This window comes from Rhinolophus sinicus, chromosome 18 (assembly GCF_057876585.1).
Source record: "Rhinolophus sinicus isolate RSI-liver-muscle chromosome 18, RSI-T2T, whole genome shotgun sequence".
Taxonomy (NCBI): Eukaryota; Metazoa; Chordata; class Mammalia; order Chiroptera; family Rhinolophidae; genus Rhinolophus; species Rhinolophus sinicus.
The window spans coordinates 41,121,792-41,134,375 of record NC_142518.1 but is presented as its reverse complement, the minus strand read 5'-3'; the positions used below and the strand labels follow the sequence as shown (position 1 = coordinate 41,134,375).

Genomic DNA, 12,584 nt, shown 5'->3' with positions numbered 1-12,584 from the left:
GATGGGGCGGCTAGGCTCCTATACCCTCTGATCTCTTCTTGGCAGTGAGGGCTTAAACCACCATTTTCACTCTGTCATGAGCGTTGGGTTCTGCCATGTTGTATGCTGATCCCTCTGGTGGGACATGGGAGACTGGATTCCTCTGATGAAGTAGAATTCTAGAGAAATTTGAAGCTGGTCATCAGGAGAAAGTTTTCAGTCTCACTTTGCTTCTCTTGTAGTTTGACCTCATCAGTCAGACCTTTCTAGACCATCTTTACATTAAATCCTATAGGTGTTGCATGTGGATTATAAGGAGAGTGTGGTAAAACTGGATGTTTGTGTGTATCTGTATAGTACGAGGTATCATAGAAAAATACGGTGAATATTTACATTAAAAAAAATTTATTACAGGAATGGCCAGATGGCTCAGTTGGTTAGAGCGTGAGCTCTGGGCAACAGGTGACCAGTTCGATTCCTGCGTGGGCCAGTGAGCTGTGCCCTCCGCAACTAGATTGAAGACAACAACTTGAGCTCCTGATGGGCAGCCGGATGGCTCAGTTGGTTATAGTGTGTGATCTTAACAAAAAGGTTGATGGTTCGACTCCCACATGGGATGGTGGGCTGCACCCCCTGCAACTAGATTGAGGGCGGCGATTGGACTTGGAGGTTGGCCACGCCCTCCACAACTGAGACTGAAGGACAACAACTTGACTTGGAGCTGATGGATCCTGGGAAAAACACACTGTTCTCCAATAAAGTCCTGGAGATACACACTGTTCCCCTTCCCCAATAAAATCTTTTTAAAAAATTTTATTATAGTTAAAGATACATTGCCATTAATCCCCCTCAAAATATTCCTCCTCACTTTCAACATACTTATCCATTGTTCTTTTCAGTTTCTGAAGTAGTTCTGGAGATCCTTTTTTGTGTCTTTCGTTGTGCTGTCGTGGCTACCTGGATGGATTAAAAATGTTTTCCTTTCATGCTCATTTTGACTTTGGGGATGAGCCAGGAGTCACACAGTGCCTGATCTGGTGAATAAGGTGGATGAGGACACACTGTAATGTTTTTATTTGACCGAAATTGCCGTATACCAGAAGCAACGTGTGACATGGAGATTGTCATGACGGAGAATGAAGTAAAGACACTCATGAAAGAGGACTTCCAGAACTGCTTTAGAAAGTGGCAAGAATGATGGGATAAATGTGTTCGAAGTGAGGGGGAGTATTTTGAAGGGGATTAATGGCAATATGTCTTTTACTATAATAAATTTTTTAAAATTTAAACATTCACCGTATTTTTCTATCACACCTCATATGAGATACTTGTATATGTGTGTTTTGTCATTCAGAACATTCAGAGCCAGTAATCTTGTCCCTAATTCAGCCCAGGTGGTCTTTTTCTTACATTTTTGTCAATGATGTGTGTACCATTCTTTTTCCATTAATTAAGCAAACACTGAGTACCTACTCTGTATTATGTTTGGCTCCCTTAGTTTGAAATCAAACAATACATATTTCTGTTCTTCTGGTAAATTTGGGGTGACAGATTTACTAATCATCTCTTAAGTATTATTTAACAAATAACTCCAGTAAAGGTATGCGGAGGATACTATGGGGAGTTGAGGAGGCATCTGAATCAGATTATGAGAACGAGGGAAGACTTCTTTAGGAAGTGAATCTAGAGCTGGAATTTGCAGGGTGAGCAAAGTAACTCATGAGGTTGTTCACTAAATGGATGCTGGGTGAGTGAATCACAATTAGGTGATGCTTGGAGAAGGACATTTGCAGCAAGGGTGCAAAGGTAGAAAGGCATGAAAAGTACGTGGCATACTCAGGGAATCCTGCAATTGAGTATGGGTTAAGTAAAAGGGTCTACTTATAGGGGAGTGGGAGGAGTTGAGGTAGGTATTGTTCTGTCTTCCCCCTTCCGGATGAGATCTCAGTTGACTTTGCTTTTCTCCCTGCAGTTTACCCTTCCCTGGAGTCTGATGATGATGACCCTGCTTTGAAATCTCGACCCAAGAAAAAGAAGAATTCAGATGATGCTCCATGGAGTCCTAAAGGTGATTTAGTCCTTAAACACTGTGGGGGTAGTTGGGGGGAAAATAGGCTGGGGGTAGGTGGGATATTTAATATAGGAAGATATGATTCAGTCGTTCATTTGTTTATTCAGCAAACATTTGTTGACTGTCTGCTGTGTTAGGTGCTACAGTGAAAACGGTCAGGGAGACACAGAGTTTATGCATTCAGTTCAGCAAAGCCAGAAGTAATGTAATATGTTCCTTCTGATATTTTATGGCCAGAGATGAAAAGAGGAAGACCTTGAACAGATTCTAGCAAGCAGTCTAAGGCTTCTGAGAACATTCTGCTACCATTTTCCTAGCTCTTTGGTAATATTAATGTCAAAGAAGGGAAATTCTTCTGACTGTTGAGCTGTACAAGGCCCAAGACTCCTTAGACTGTCACCTGTACTGGCTGAGAGGCCATCTCTGAGAAAGGAAGAAAGGATGATCATTGAGTTGAACATGTAATTTAGAGGATAATAAAATAATTCATCTCATTGGCTTGGTATTTTTCACATTAGAGGGTGTGTTCGTTAGCTTTTGCTGCTTATCCAGTTACCCAAAACTTAATGGCATAGAACAACAGTCGATTACTTCTCACAATTATCTATGTTGACTGAGCTGCTGTTCCAGTCTGGACCAGCTTGGCTGGGTCTGGATGGTCTGAAAAGATCTCCCTCAGGTGTCTGGGACCTAATTTGGGTCGACTGGGGCCTCTCTCCATGTGGTCTTTTATCGACCAGGGGGCCCACCCAAGATTTTTCACAAGGTAGCAAGCAGAAGGGTATCCAGCAGCAAGAAAGGACAAGCCCCAATGTGTAAGCCCTTTTCAAGCCACTGTTTGTGTCATGTTTTCCATTGGCCAAAGATATGGCCAAGCCTCAATTCCAGGCATGGAGAAATAGATTCCATCTTATGACAAGGAGCTGCAAAATCCTCCTATGTATACAAGGAAATGTGAGCTAATTGAGAGCCATTGCCGCAGCAGTTCACCACAGAGGGTGCTCGCATCTCAGTGCCCATGTTTCCCCAGGAAATAAAGGGCCCAATAACCCCACCCAGCCTTATTTGTCATTTCTGGTGTTTGTTTGGGGTTGGGGGAATAGGGTGGTAGAGCAGTCCTGGAAAGTGTTCTCTTAGTAAGTCAATCAGCAAATGTTTCTTTTTTCTTGCTTCAGACCCATTTTCTGATTTTATTTTGTCCTATAGTTTCTGGCTTATTAGCATAATGGAAAATTTGAAAAATACAGACAAATAGAGGAAAGTATAAAGAAGAAACCACCCATGATTCTGCCACCCAGAAATAACCGTTGTTAATATGTTTACATATTTCCTTATAGTCTTTTATTCTTATGCATTTTTCTTTTTATGGTTGAAATTGCATTATGTATACAATCATATATCCTACTTTAAAATTGTTTTGGCCTTTATTCAAAATATGTGTGTATGTTTGGTAGCAAATCAAATAGTACAGAGGAGTTTAGGATGAAATGCAATGGTCTTCTGCCTCTGCTTTTTCCACCTACAATGCCATGCCAGAGAGGCAGCCGCATAGTTTTAATTTTTCTGGTAGTTACCTCCAAAAAATATATATAATAGGATTTGTAACACCTTTTTTTTCCTTTTTTTAAAAATGTATCATCATTATTTTGCTCTTTTTAAAAAATATATCATGATCATTTTTTGCTCTTTTTTTTTTTTAAATTTTATTGGGGAATATTGGGGAATAATGTGTTTCTCCAGGGCCCATGAGTTCAAAGTCATTGTCCTTCAATCTAGTTGTGGAGGGCACAGCTTAGCTCCAAGTCCAGTTGCCATTTTCAGTCTTTAGTTGCAGGGGGCGCAGCCCACCATCCCATGTGGGAATTGAGCCAGCAACCTTGTTGAGAGTTCGCGCTCTAACCAACTGAGCCATCCGGCCGCCCCTCCGGAAGCTCAGTGGCAGCTCATTATCTTCAGTCTAGTTGTGGAGAGTGCAGCTCACTGGCCCATGTGGGAATCGAACCGGCAACTCGGTTGTTCAGAGCTCGTGCTCTAACCAACTGAGCCATCCAGCTGCCCTGTAACACCATTTCTTGATTTATTAATTTCTGTTTCTCCTTCCATCAACTTCTGTCAATCTCTCTTGATTACCCACTTTCTAAGACATGGACATTAGTGCCGCTGTTTTTTTCTTCCTTCCTCAAACTTTCTATGAGCCGCACTTTTTCATTTATATTGTCAAGGTTGTTAACATTTACACTGTCTTGTGATTAATACTCTATATTGACTAGAAGTTGACTGTAAAAGTTGAAAACCAATAAATACATCTGGCCTTTTAAGTTAATATTATATCATAAACATATCCCTATGCTATTGTTTATAAATAATATTTTAGTGGTTACAAAATGTTCCGTTCCCTGGATATACCTAATTCACCTAACTTCTCCTTTGATGTGAGGCATTTAGCCTAGTCCCAAGTTTTCACACTTAGTGGTAACATTTGGGATGAACATTTTTTTTAAGTTAATTGTCACCCAGTAGGGGTAACAGTTGTTAGTAAAGTTACATAGATTTCAGGTGTACAATTCTGTAATGCATCATCTATATATCACATTGTGTGTTCGCCACCCAGAGTCCTCCTTCCATCACCATATATTTGACTCCGTTTACCCTCTTCCAAAACCCCTCTCCCCCCTTAACCTCTGGTTGGGATGAACATCTTTTTATGTAAGTGTTTGTATTTCTGATTATTTACTTAGGATGGATCCCCATGAAACTCTAGAAGGGCCCAAGTGTATGAAAATATGTGCCTTTATATATGGGTACACAGTGAAAATTCTTCCTCCAACCCCTGTTCCAAAGCCTTCCAATTCCTCACCTGGAGTCAGCCACTGTTATTAGTTTCATGTTAATTCTTTCAGGGTAGCTTATGCATATACAAGTAAATACATGTATATATTTTATTTCCCACTCTTTTTTTTTTTACTCTATGGGAAGCATACTTTACACACTGTTCTGTGCTTTACTTTTCTCACTTAACAATTACATCTTAGAGATTGTTTATGCTCCCACAAGCAATGCGTGTGAGTGCGTTTCCCTAGACGCTTGCCAATACAATTTGTTAATACAAACGTTTTAAAAGCTCTTTGTATATATTGCCAAATTGCTTTTCAGAAAGGTTGTACTAGTTTACACTCTCACCAGCTATGTGCGACAGTACTTGTTTATGAATCCTTACAGGCATGGAACTTATCAGTTAGGAATAGTGTTTGCCTGTAACAAGAACCTCTCAGGCATCCTTAGTGAGTGTGTATCCCCTCAGGGTGATATGATGGCTACTTCACCGTCAGCAGAGGGCTCTGAGTTACAGTCAGGAAGAAGAGGAAGAGCAAAAGGAGAAAGGAACAAGCCTGCTGAGCACCCCTCTACACGGAGTTTTACGTTCCACTTTTTTAATATCATCTTTGGCCTAAACTGTGTCACATGGCCAAGATTATCTGCCAGAGAGGCCAGGAAATGGAATTTTTAGCTAGGTACATTGCTATCCCACACTGTCATGTTTTTTGATAGTAAGCAAAGAAGGATAAGTGATACAGGGTTGAGAACAAGCAGTCTCCACCATATTTTTTTGATCTTTGGTAATTCACAAGCAAACAACAGTATCTGATTAATTTTCATTTCTTTGAGTAAACATTTCTTATATGTTTGTATTAGCATTAGAATTTCTTCTTTGTAAATTTTATTTCTGACCTTCGCCCATTTATCCATGTAGGTCTTCAAGCTTTCCAAATTGCCCTTTTTATACAGTAAGGAAATAGTCATATATGTATGTAATTTGTTTATGGTACTTTTTCCTCATTCTGCATAAAAAAATCTGAATATTTCTATAAAAAAGTTGATTTTATTCATTGTTTTTTTATTCAGAAAGTAGATAATTAACCCTCTGTGTTTTTTAGTTAAACGTATGCATATGTGCCTGTATAGTTCTGTAGATAGAAAGCTAATAACTTTTATCACTTTTTCAAACTGGACTGTTACCCAAAAAAGATAGAGGCAATTGTACTAAAGGTATTCCCATTAAAATAAGAAATAAGATAAATATGCCAATTATCACTGCTACCATTTAGTATTGTTCTAAAAGTTCTAGACAGCAAAATTAGGAATAAAGCAGAAATAAGAACTGTAATTATTAGAAATTAAGAGACCAAATTATCATGATGTAAGGCTTCCTAAGCAGGGAATCCTGTTTATTTTTGTCCTTCATTATATGTAGCACCTTCCATAGTGCCTGGCACACGTAAGATATTTGATAAATATTTGACAAGTGAAAGAAATGGTATGATTATATAATTAGAAAGTGTAAGAGAACCAACTGAAAAACTATTAAAACTAATATAAGAATTCAATAAATTGGGTAATCACTGACTATAAACCAGATACCTGAAAATCAAGGATTGTTATATATCAGTAATAACCTTAATACACCGAGGAAACAAGATTCTATTGATGATAACAACAATTGTATAAAATACCCAAGAATAATTGTAAGATTATGTGTGGAACCTACATGAAGAAAACTTCAAAACTTTACTGATGAACATAAAAGAGGCATGAACATGAATAAATAAAGGTGTGCTATGTGCTTGGTTACAAGAACTGAGTGTTGTAAAGGGTCAATAATTAAATATATATGTTCAACACTTTCCCAGATAAAAATCCTAGTGGAATTTTATGGGAAACTCATTTTAAAATTAATTTAAAGGAGTAAACAGGTATGATTAGTTTAAAGAGTGTTAGACTAGAAAAAGGAAATGAAAAGAAATTTGCCTTATAAGATATTTAAATATACTGCAGTGCTACAATAATCAAGTTAATGTTACAAAAACAAAAATAAACAGTAAATATTTTTTTGTTTCAAATATTTTGTTGTGAAACTTTCCACACAAAATTAGAGAGGTTAGTACCATGAACACCCATATATTTATCACCCAGATTTAATGATGAACATTTTACATCCTTTTTTTCAAGGCATTTTTAGTGAAGTTTGAGACATCATAAAATCTATATTTCCTTGCTGTTCTTCTGTCTAATTGTCCTATCCATTATTGAAAGTGGAGCATTGAATTTTCCAACTGTTGTTGAATTATTTGTTTCTTCCTTCAATTCGGTCAGCTTTTGCTGTATTTGGGGGCTCTGTTATTAGATACGTATATTTTTATAACTATTGTATCTTCTTGACGAATTCACCTTTTTATCATTATAAAATGTCCCTTCTATGTCTCTAATAACAATTTTTGTCTTAAAGTCTATTTTGTCTGGTATTAGTATAGCTATTCAGTTTCTCATTTGGGTAAGGTCTTCATGGTATGTCTTTTACATCCTTTTATTTTCAATCTGTGTCCTGAATCTAACATGTGTAAAACAGCATGTAGTAGGATTATGGGCTTTTATCCATTCTACCAATTAAATTGGAGAATTTAATCCATTTATACTTAATGTAATAACTGACAAAATATGGTTTACATTGTTCATTTTTCTCTGTGTCTTATTTCTTTTTTGTTCCTCAATTCTTCCATTACTGCCTTTTTTTGTGTTTATTTTCTAGTTTCTAGCTATTTTCTAGGGTCCCATTTTAATTCTTTTCTCTACATATTTGAGTTATTTTCTTAGTGATTGTCCTGGGGATTAACATTAATAATTTATACCATTTTAACTCAGATTCATATCAATTTTATTTCAATAGTGTACAAAAACTTTGTTCCTATACGGTTCCATTCCCTTTCTTATTTGTGCTATTACTGTCACAAATTTACATCTTTGTGCATTGTGTACCCATGAACATAATTAAAATTACTGCTTTATGCAGCTTTTTTAATTAAAAGAAAACAGTGAGATACAACAAAAAATGTTTATCCTTTCTTTTGTATTTCCCTGTGTAGTTAGTTACCTTTACTAGTGCTCATTATTCATGTGGATTTGATTTACTGCATAGTGTCCTTTCATTTTAACCTGAAGAGCTCCTTGTAGCATTTCTTATAAGGCTGGACTATTAGTAATGAACTCGTTTTATTGGCTTTAGAATTCTTGCTTGACAGTATTTTTCTTTCAGCGCTTTGAATAATCCCACTGCCTTTTATCATCCATGGTTTCTGATGATAAATACACTATAAATCTTGTTGAGAATCCCTTCTGTGTTGAGTCACTTCAGTTTTGCTGATTTCAAGATCTGATCCTTTTCTTTAGTTTTGGTTATGATGTGTTGTCTTTTTCAGTTTATTCAACTTGGACTTGTTGAGCTTCTTGGATATATATAGATTAACATTTTTCATCAAATATGGAAACGTTTCAGCAATTATTTCTTCAAATAGTCTTTCTGCCCTTTTCACTCACTCCTTTGGAGAAAGCAGTATGCATATGTTGGTAAATTTGATGGTATCCCACAGGTGCCTTTGTCTCTGCTCATTTTCCTTAGTCTTTTTCTTTCTGCTCATCAAACTGGATAATCTCAGTAAGCCTATATTTAAGTTCACTAATTCTTCCTCCTTCTGCCTGCTCAAATCTGTTGAAAACCTCTACTGAATTTTACTTTTCAACTCTAAAATATCTATTTGGTTCCTTCTTGTAGTTTTTGTCTATTGGTATTCTGTTTTTTTTCCTTGGGAAGGGGAACAGGACTTTATTGGGGAACAGTGTGTACTTCTGGGACTTTTCCAAATCAAGCTGTTGTCCTTTCAATCTTAGTTGTGGAGGGCGCAGCTCAGTTTCAGGTCCAGTTGCCGTTGTTACTTGCAGTGATGCAGCCCACCATCCCTTGCAGGAGTCGAGGAGTCGAACTGGGAACCTTGTGGTTGAGAGCCCGCACTCCAACCAATTGAGCAATCTGGCACTGGCCCATGTGGGAATCGAACTGGCAGCCTTCGGCATTAGGAGCATAGTGCTCCAACCGCCTGAGCCACCGGACCGGCCTGGTGTTCTCTTTTTGATGAAACATTCTCATACTTTGCTTTATTCTTTTTATTTTATTTATTTATTTCAATTACAATTGACATTCAGTATTATTTTATATTAGTTTCAGCTGTACAGTGTAGTGGTTAGACAGTTATATAATTTATGAAGTGATCCCCCACCTGGCACTCTAAATAGTTTTTGTAATATTACTGACCTATTCCCTATGCTGTATTTTTTATCCCTATGACTATTTTGTAACTACCAATTTGTACTTCTTAATCCCTTCATCTTTTTTACGCAGTCTCCTACCCCACCTCCCATCTGGCAACCATCAGTTTGTTCTCTGTATCTATGAGTCTGTTTCTTTTTTGTTTGTTCATTTATTTTGTTCCTTAGATTCTATCTATAAGAGAGCTCATATGGTTTTTGTCTCTATCTGGCTTATTTCACTTAGCATAATACCCTCTAGGTTCATCCATATGGTCACAAACGGTAATATTTCATTTTTTATGGCTGAGTAATATTCCATTGTATATATGTACCACATCTTCTTTATCCAGTCGTCTATTGATGAACACTTAGGTTGACTCCGTTTCTTGGCTGCAGTGAACATAGGGGTGCATATATCTTTTAGAATTTGGGTTTTGGATTTCTTCAGATAAATATCCAAGAGTGGAATTGCTTGCTCATAAGGTAGTTCTATTTTTAATTTCTTGAAGAACCTCCATACTGTTTTCCATAATGGCTGCACCAGTTTGCAATCCCACCAACAGTGCCTGAGGGTTCCCTTTTCTCCACATCCTCACCAACACTTGTTGTTTATTGATTTATTGATGACAGCCATCCCGATAGGTGTGAAGTAATATCTCATTGTGGTTTTTCTCTGGTGATTAATGATGTTGAGCATCTTTTCATGTCTCTTGGCCATCTATATGTTCTCTTGGGAGAAATGTCTATTCAGGTACTGTGCCCATTTTTTAATCGGATTGTTTGTGTTTTTTGGTGTTGAGTTATATGAGTTCTTTATAAATTCTGGATGTTAAGCCATCGGATGTATCATTGGCGAATATCTCCTCCCATTTAGTAGGTTTTCTTTACGTTCTGTTGATGATTTCCTTTGCTGTGCAAAAACTTTTTAGTTTGGTGTAGTCCCATCTGTTTATTTTTTCTATTCTTTTCCTTCCCCGAGGAGATATGTCAGAAAAAAATATTGCTACTGTGTTTCCCCCAAAATAAGACCGGGTCTTATATTAATTTTTGCTCCAAAACACGCATTAGGACTTATGTTCAGGGGATGTCATCCTGAAAAATCATGCTAGGGCTTATTTTCCGGTTAGGTCTTTTTTTCGGGGAAACACGGTAAGAGCAATGTCAGTTTACTGCCTATGTTTTCTTCAAGGAGTTTTATGGTTTCAGATTTTACATTTAAGTCTTTCATCCATTTTGAGTTTATTATAGTATATGGTGTAAGAAGGTGGTCTGATTTCATGTTTCTGTGTCTATCTGTCCAGTTTTCCCAACACCATTTATTGAATAGACTATCTTTACCCCATTACACATTCTTGCCTCCTTTGTCATAGATTAAATGACCATATTGGCATGGATTTATTTCTGGGCTCTCTATTATGTTCCATCGATCTGTGTATCTGTTTTTATGGCAGTACCATGCTTTTTTGATTGCTGTAGCCGTGTAGTATAGTTTGATATCAGGTATTATGATACCTCTAACTTTGTTCTTTCTCAAGATTGTTGTGGTTATTTGGGGTCTTTTGTGGTTCCATATAAAATTTAGGATTATTTTCTGCTAGTTCTGTGAAAAATGTCATTGGTATTTTGAAAGGGATTGCATTGAATCTATAGATTGCTTTGGGTAGTGTGGATATTTCTTTTTCTTTTTTCTTTTGTTTTGTTTTTGTTTTTGTTTGGTTTTTTGTTTGTTTTTTAATTTATTGGGGTGACAATTGTTAGTAAAGTTACATAGATTTCAGGTGTACAATTCTGTATTACATCATCTATAAATCCCATTGTGTGTTCACCACCCAGAGTCAGTTCTCCTTCCATCACCATATATTTGATCCCCCTTACCCTCATCTCCCACGTAGTGTGGATATTTCAATGATGTTGTTTCTTTCTATCCACGAGCATGGATATTTTCAATGTTTGTTATTTTTTTAAACTTAAGGGAAACTTTATTTAGTCTTTCTAAAGTAATCTAGTTTAAAAACAAGCTAAGGGTAGGAGAGAAAAAAGAAAATGAAACCTGACAAACAGACAGAGACAGGGAGACAGACAGAGACAGAGAGACAGGCAGGGGGGAGGTGGGTGGGCTCAGGGCCAGGACCCACATCAGATCTTCTCCATCTTCTGTTTATTTGTATCTTCTTCAGTGTTTTATAATTTTCCCAGTACAGGTCTTTTACCTCCGTGTTTAAATTTATTCCTAGGTATTTTTTGATGCAATTGTAAATGAGATTGTTTTCTTAATTTCTCTTTTTGATAGTTTGTTATTGTATAAAAATACAATTGATTTCTGAATATTAATTTTATATCCTGCTACTTTAGTGAATTCATTTATCAGTTCTAATAGTTTTGGGTTTTTTTGGTGGAATCTTTTGGGGTTTTTGTATATAGTATCATGTCACCTGCAAATAAGGACAGGTTTACTTCTTCCTTTCTAATTTGGATGCCTCTTTCTTTTTCTTGTCTGCTTGTTGTGGCTAAGACTTCCAATACTAGGTGGCATAAAAGTGGTGAAAGTGGACATACTTGTCTTGTTTTTAATCTTAAGGAAAATGCTTTTAGCTCTTCTCCATCCAGTATGATGTTAGCTGTGCGTTTGTCATATGTGGCTTTTATTGAGGTATGTTCCTACTTTGCTGAGAGTTTTTATCATAAATGGATGCTGAATTTTATCAAATTATTTTTCTGCATCTGTTGATATGGTCATATGATTTTTGTGCTTTATTTTGTTTATGTAGTGTGTCACATTAATTGTTTTGTGTATATTGAACCAACCTTGCGTTCTAGGATTAGATCTCAGATGCTCATGGTGTATATGATCTTTTTAATATATTGCTGAATTCGACTTGCTAATATTTTGTTGAGGATTTTTGCATCTGTTTTCATCAGGGATATCGGCCTATCATTTTCTTTTTTGTAATGTCTTTGTCTGGTTTTGGAATCAGGGTAATTAATGATGACCTCATACAATGATCTTGGAGCCTTCCCTGCTTGAATTTTTTGGAATAGTTTGAGAAATAAAGTTGTTAATTCTTCTCTGAATGTTTGGTAAAATTCACCTGTGAAGCACTCTGGTCCAAGACTTTTGTTAGTTGGGGTTTGTTTCATTACTGATTTGATTTCATTAGTAGTAATCAGTCTATTCAGATTTTCTGTTTCTTCTTGATTCAGTCTTGGAAGATAGTGTGTTTCTAGGAAAATATCCATTTTTTCGATTGTCCAATTTGTTGACATATAATTGTTTGTAGTATCCTTTAGTTCTTTACGCATGGTCTCTTTTAGCTCGTTGAACATGTTTAAAATAGCTGGTTAAAGCCCTTTTCTAGTAAGTTCAACTTTGTTTAGAAAGTCAGGTACAGTGTTTATT

The 12,584-nt window shown here is 36.6% G+C and overlaps 1 protein-coding gene across 3 annotated transcripts in view; it reads left to right on the top strand.

Moving 5' to 3' along the window:
• The window catches only part of PHF8 (PHD finger protein 8), a 118,179-nt gene that overhangs the window by 90,970 nt on the left and 14,625 nt on the right, over positions 1-12,584 (top strand). For all 3 annotated transcript variants that reach the window (XM_019710846.3, XM_019710845.3, XM_019710847.3), the window contains one exon: positions 1,952-2,047. In XM_019710846.3, coding sequence (XP_019566405.2) covers positions 1,952-2,047 — 96 coding nt within the window. The remainder of the gene's footprint in view (positions 1-1,951; positions 2,048-12,584) is intronic.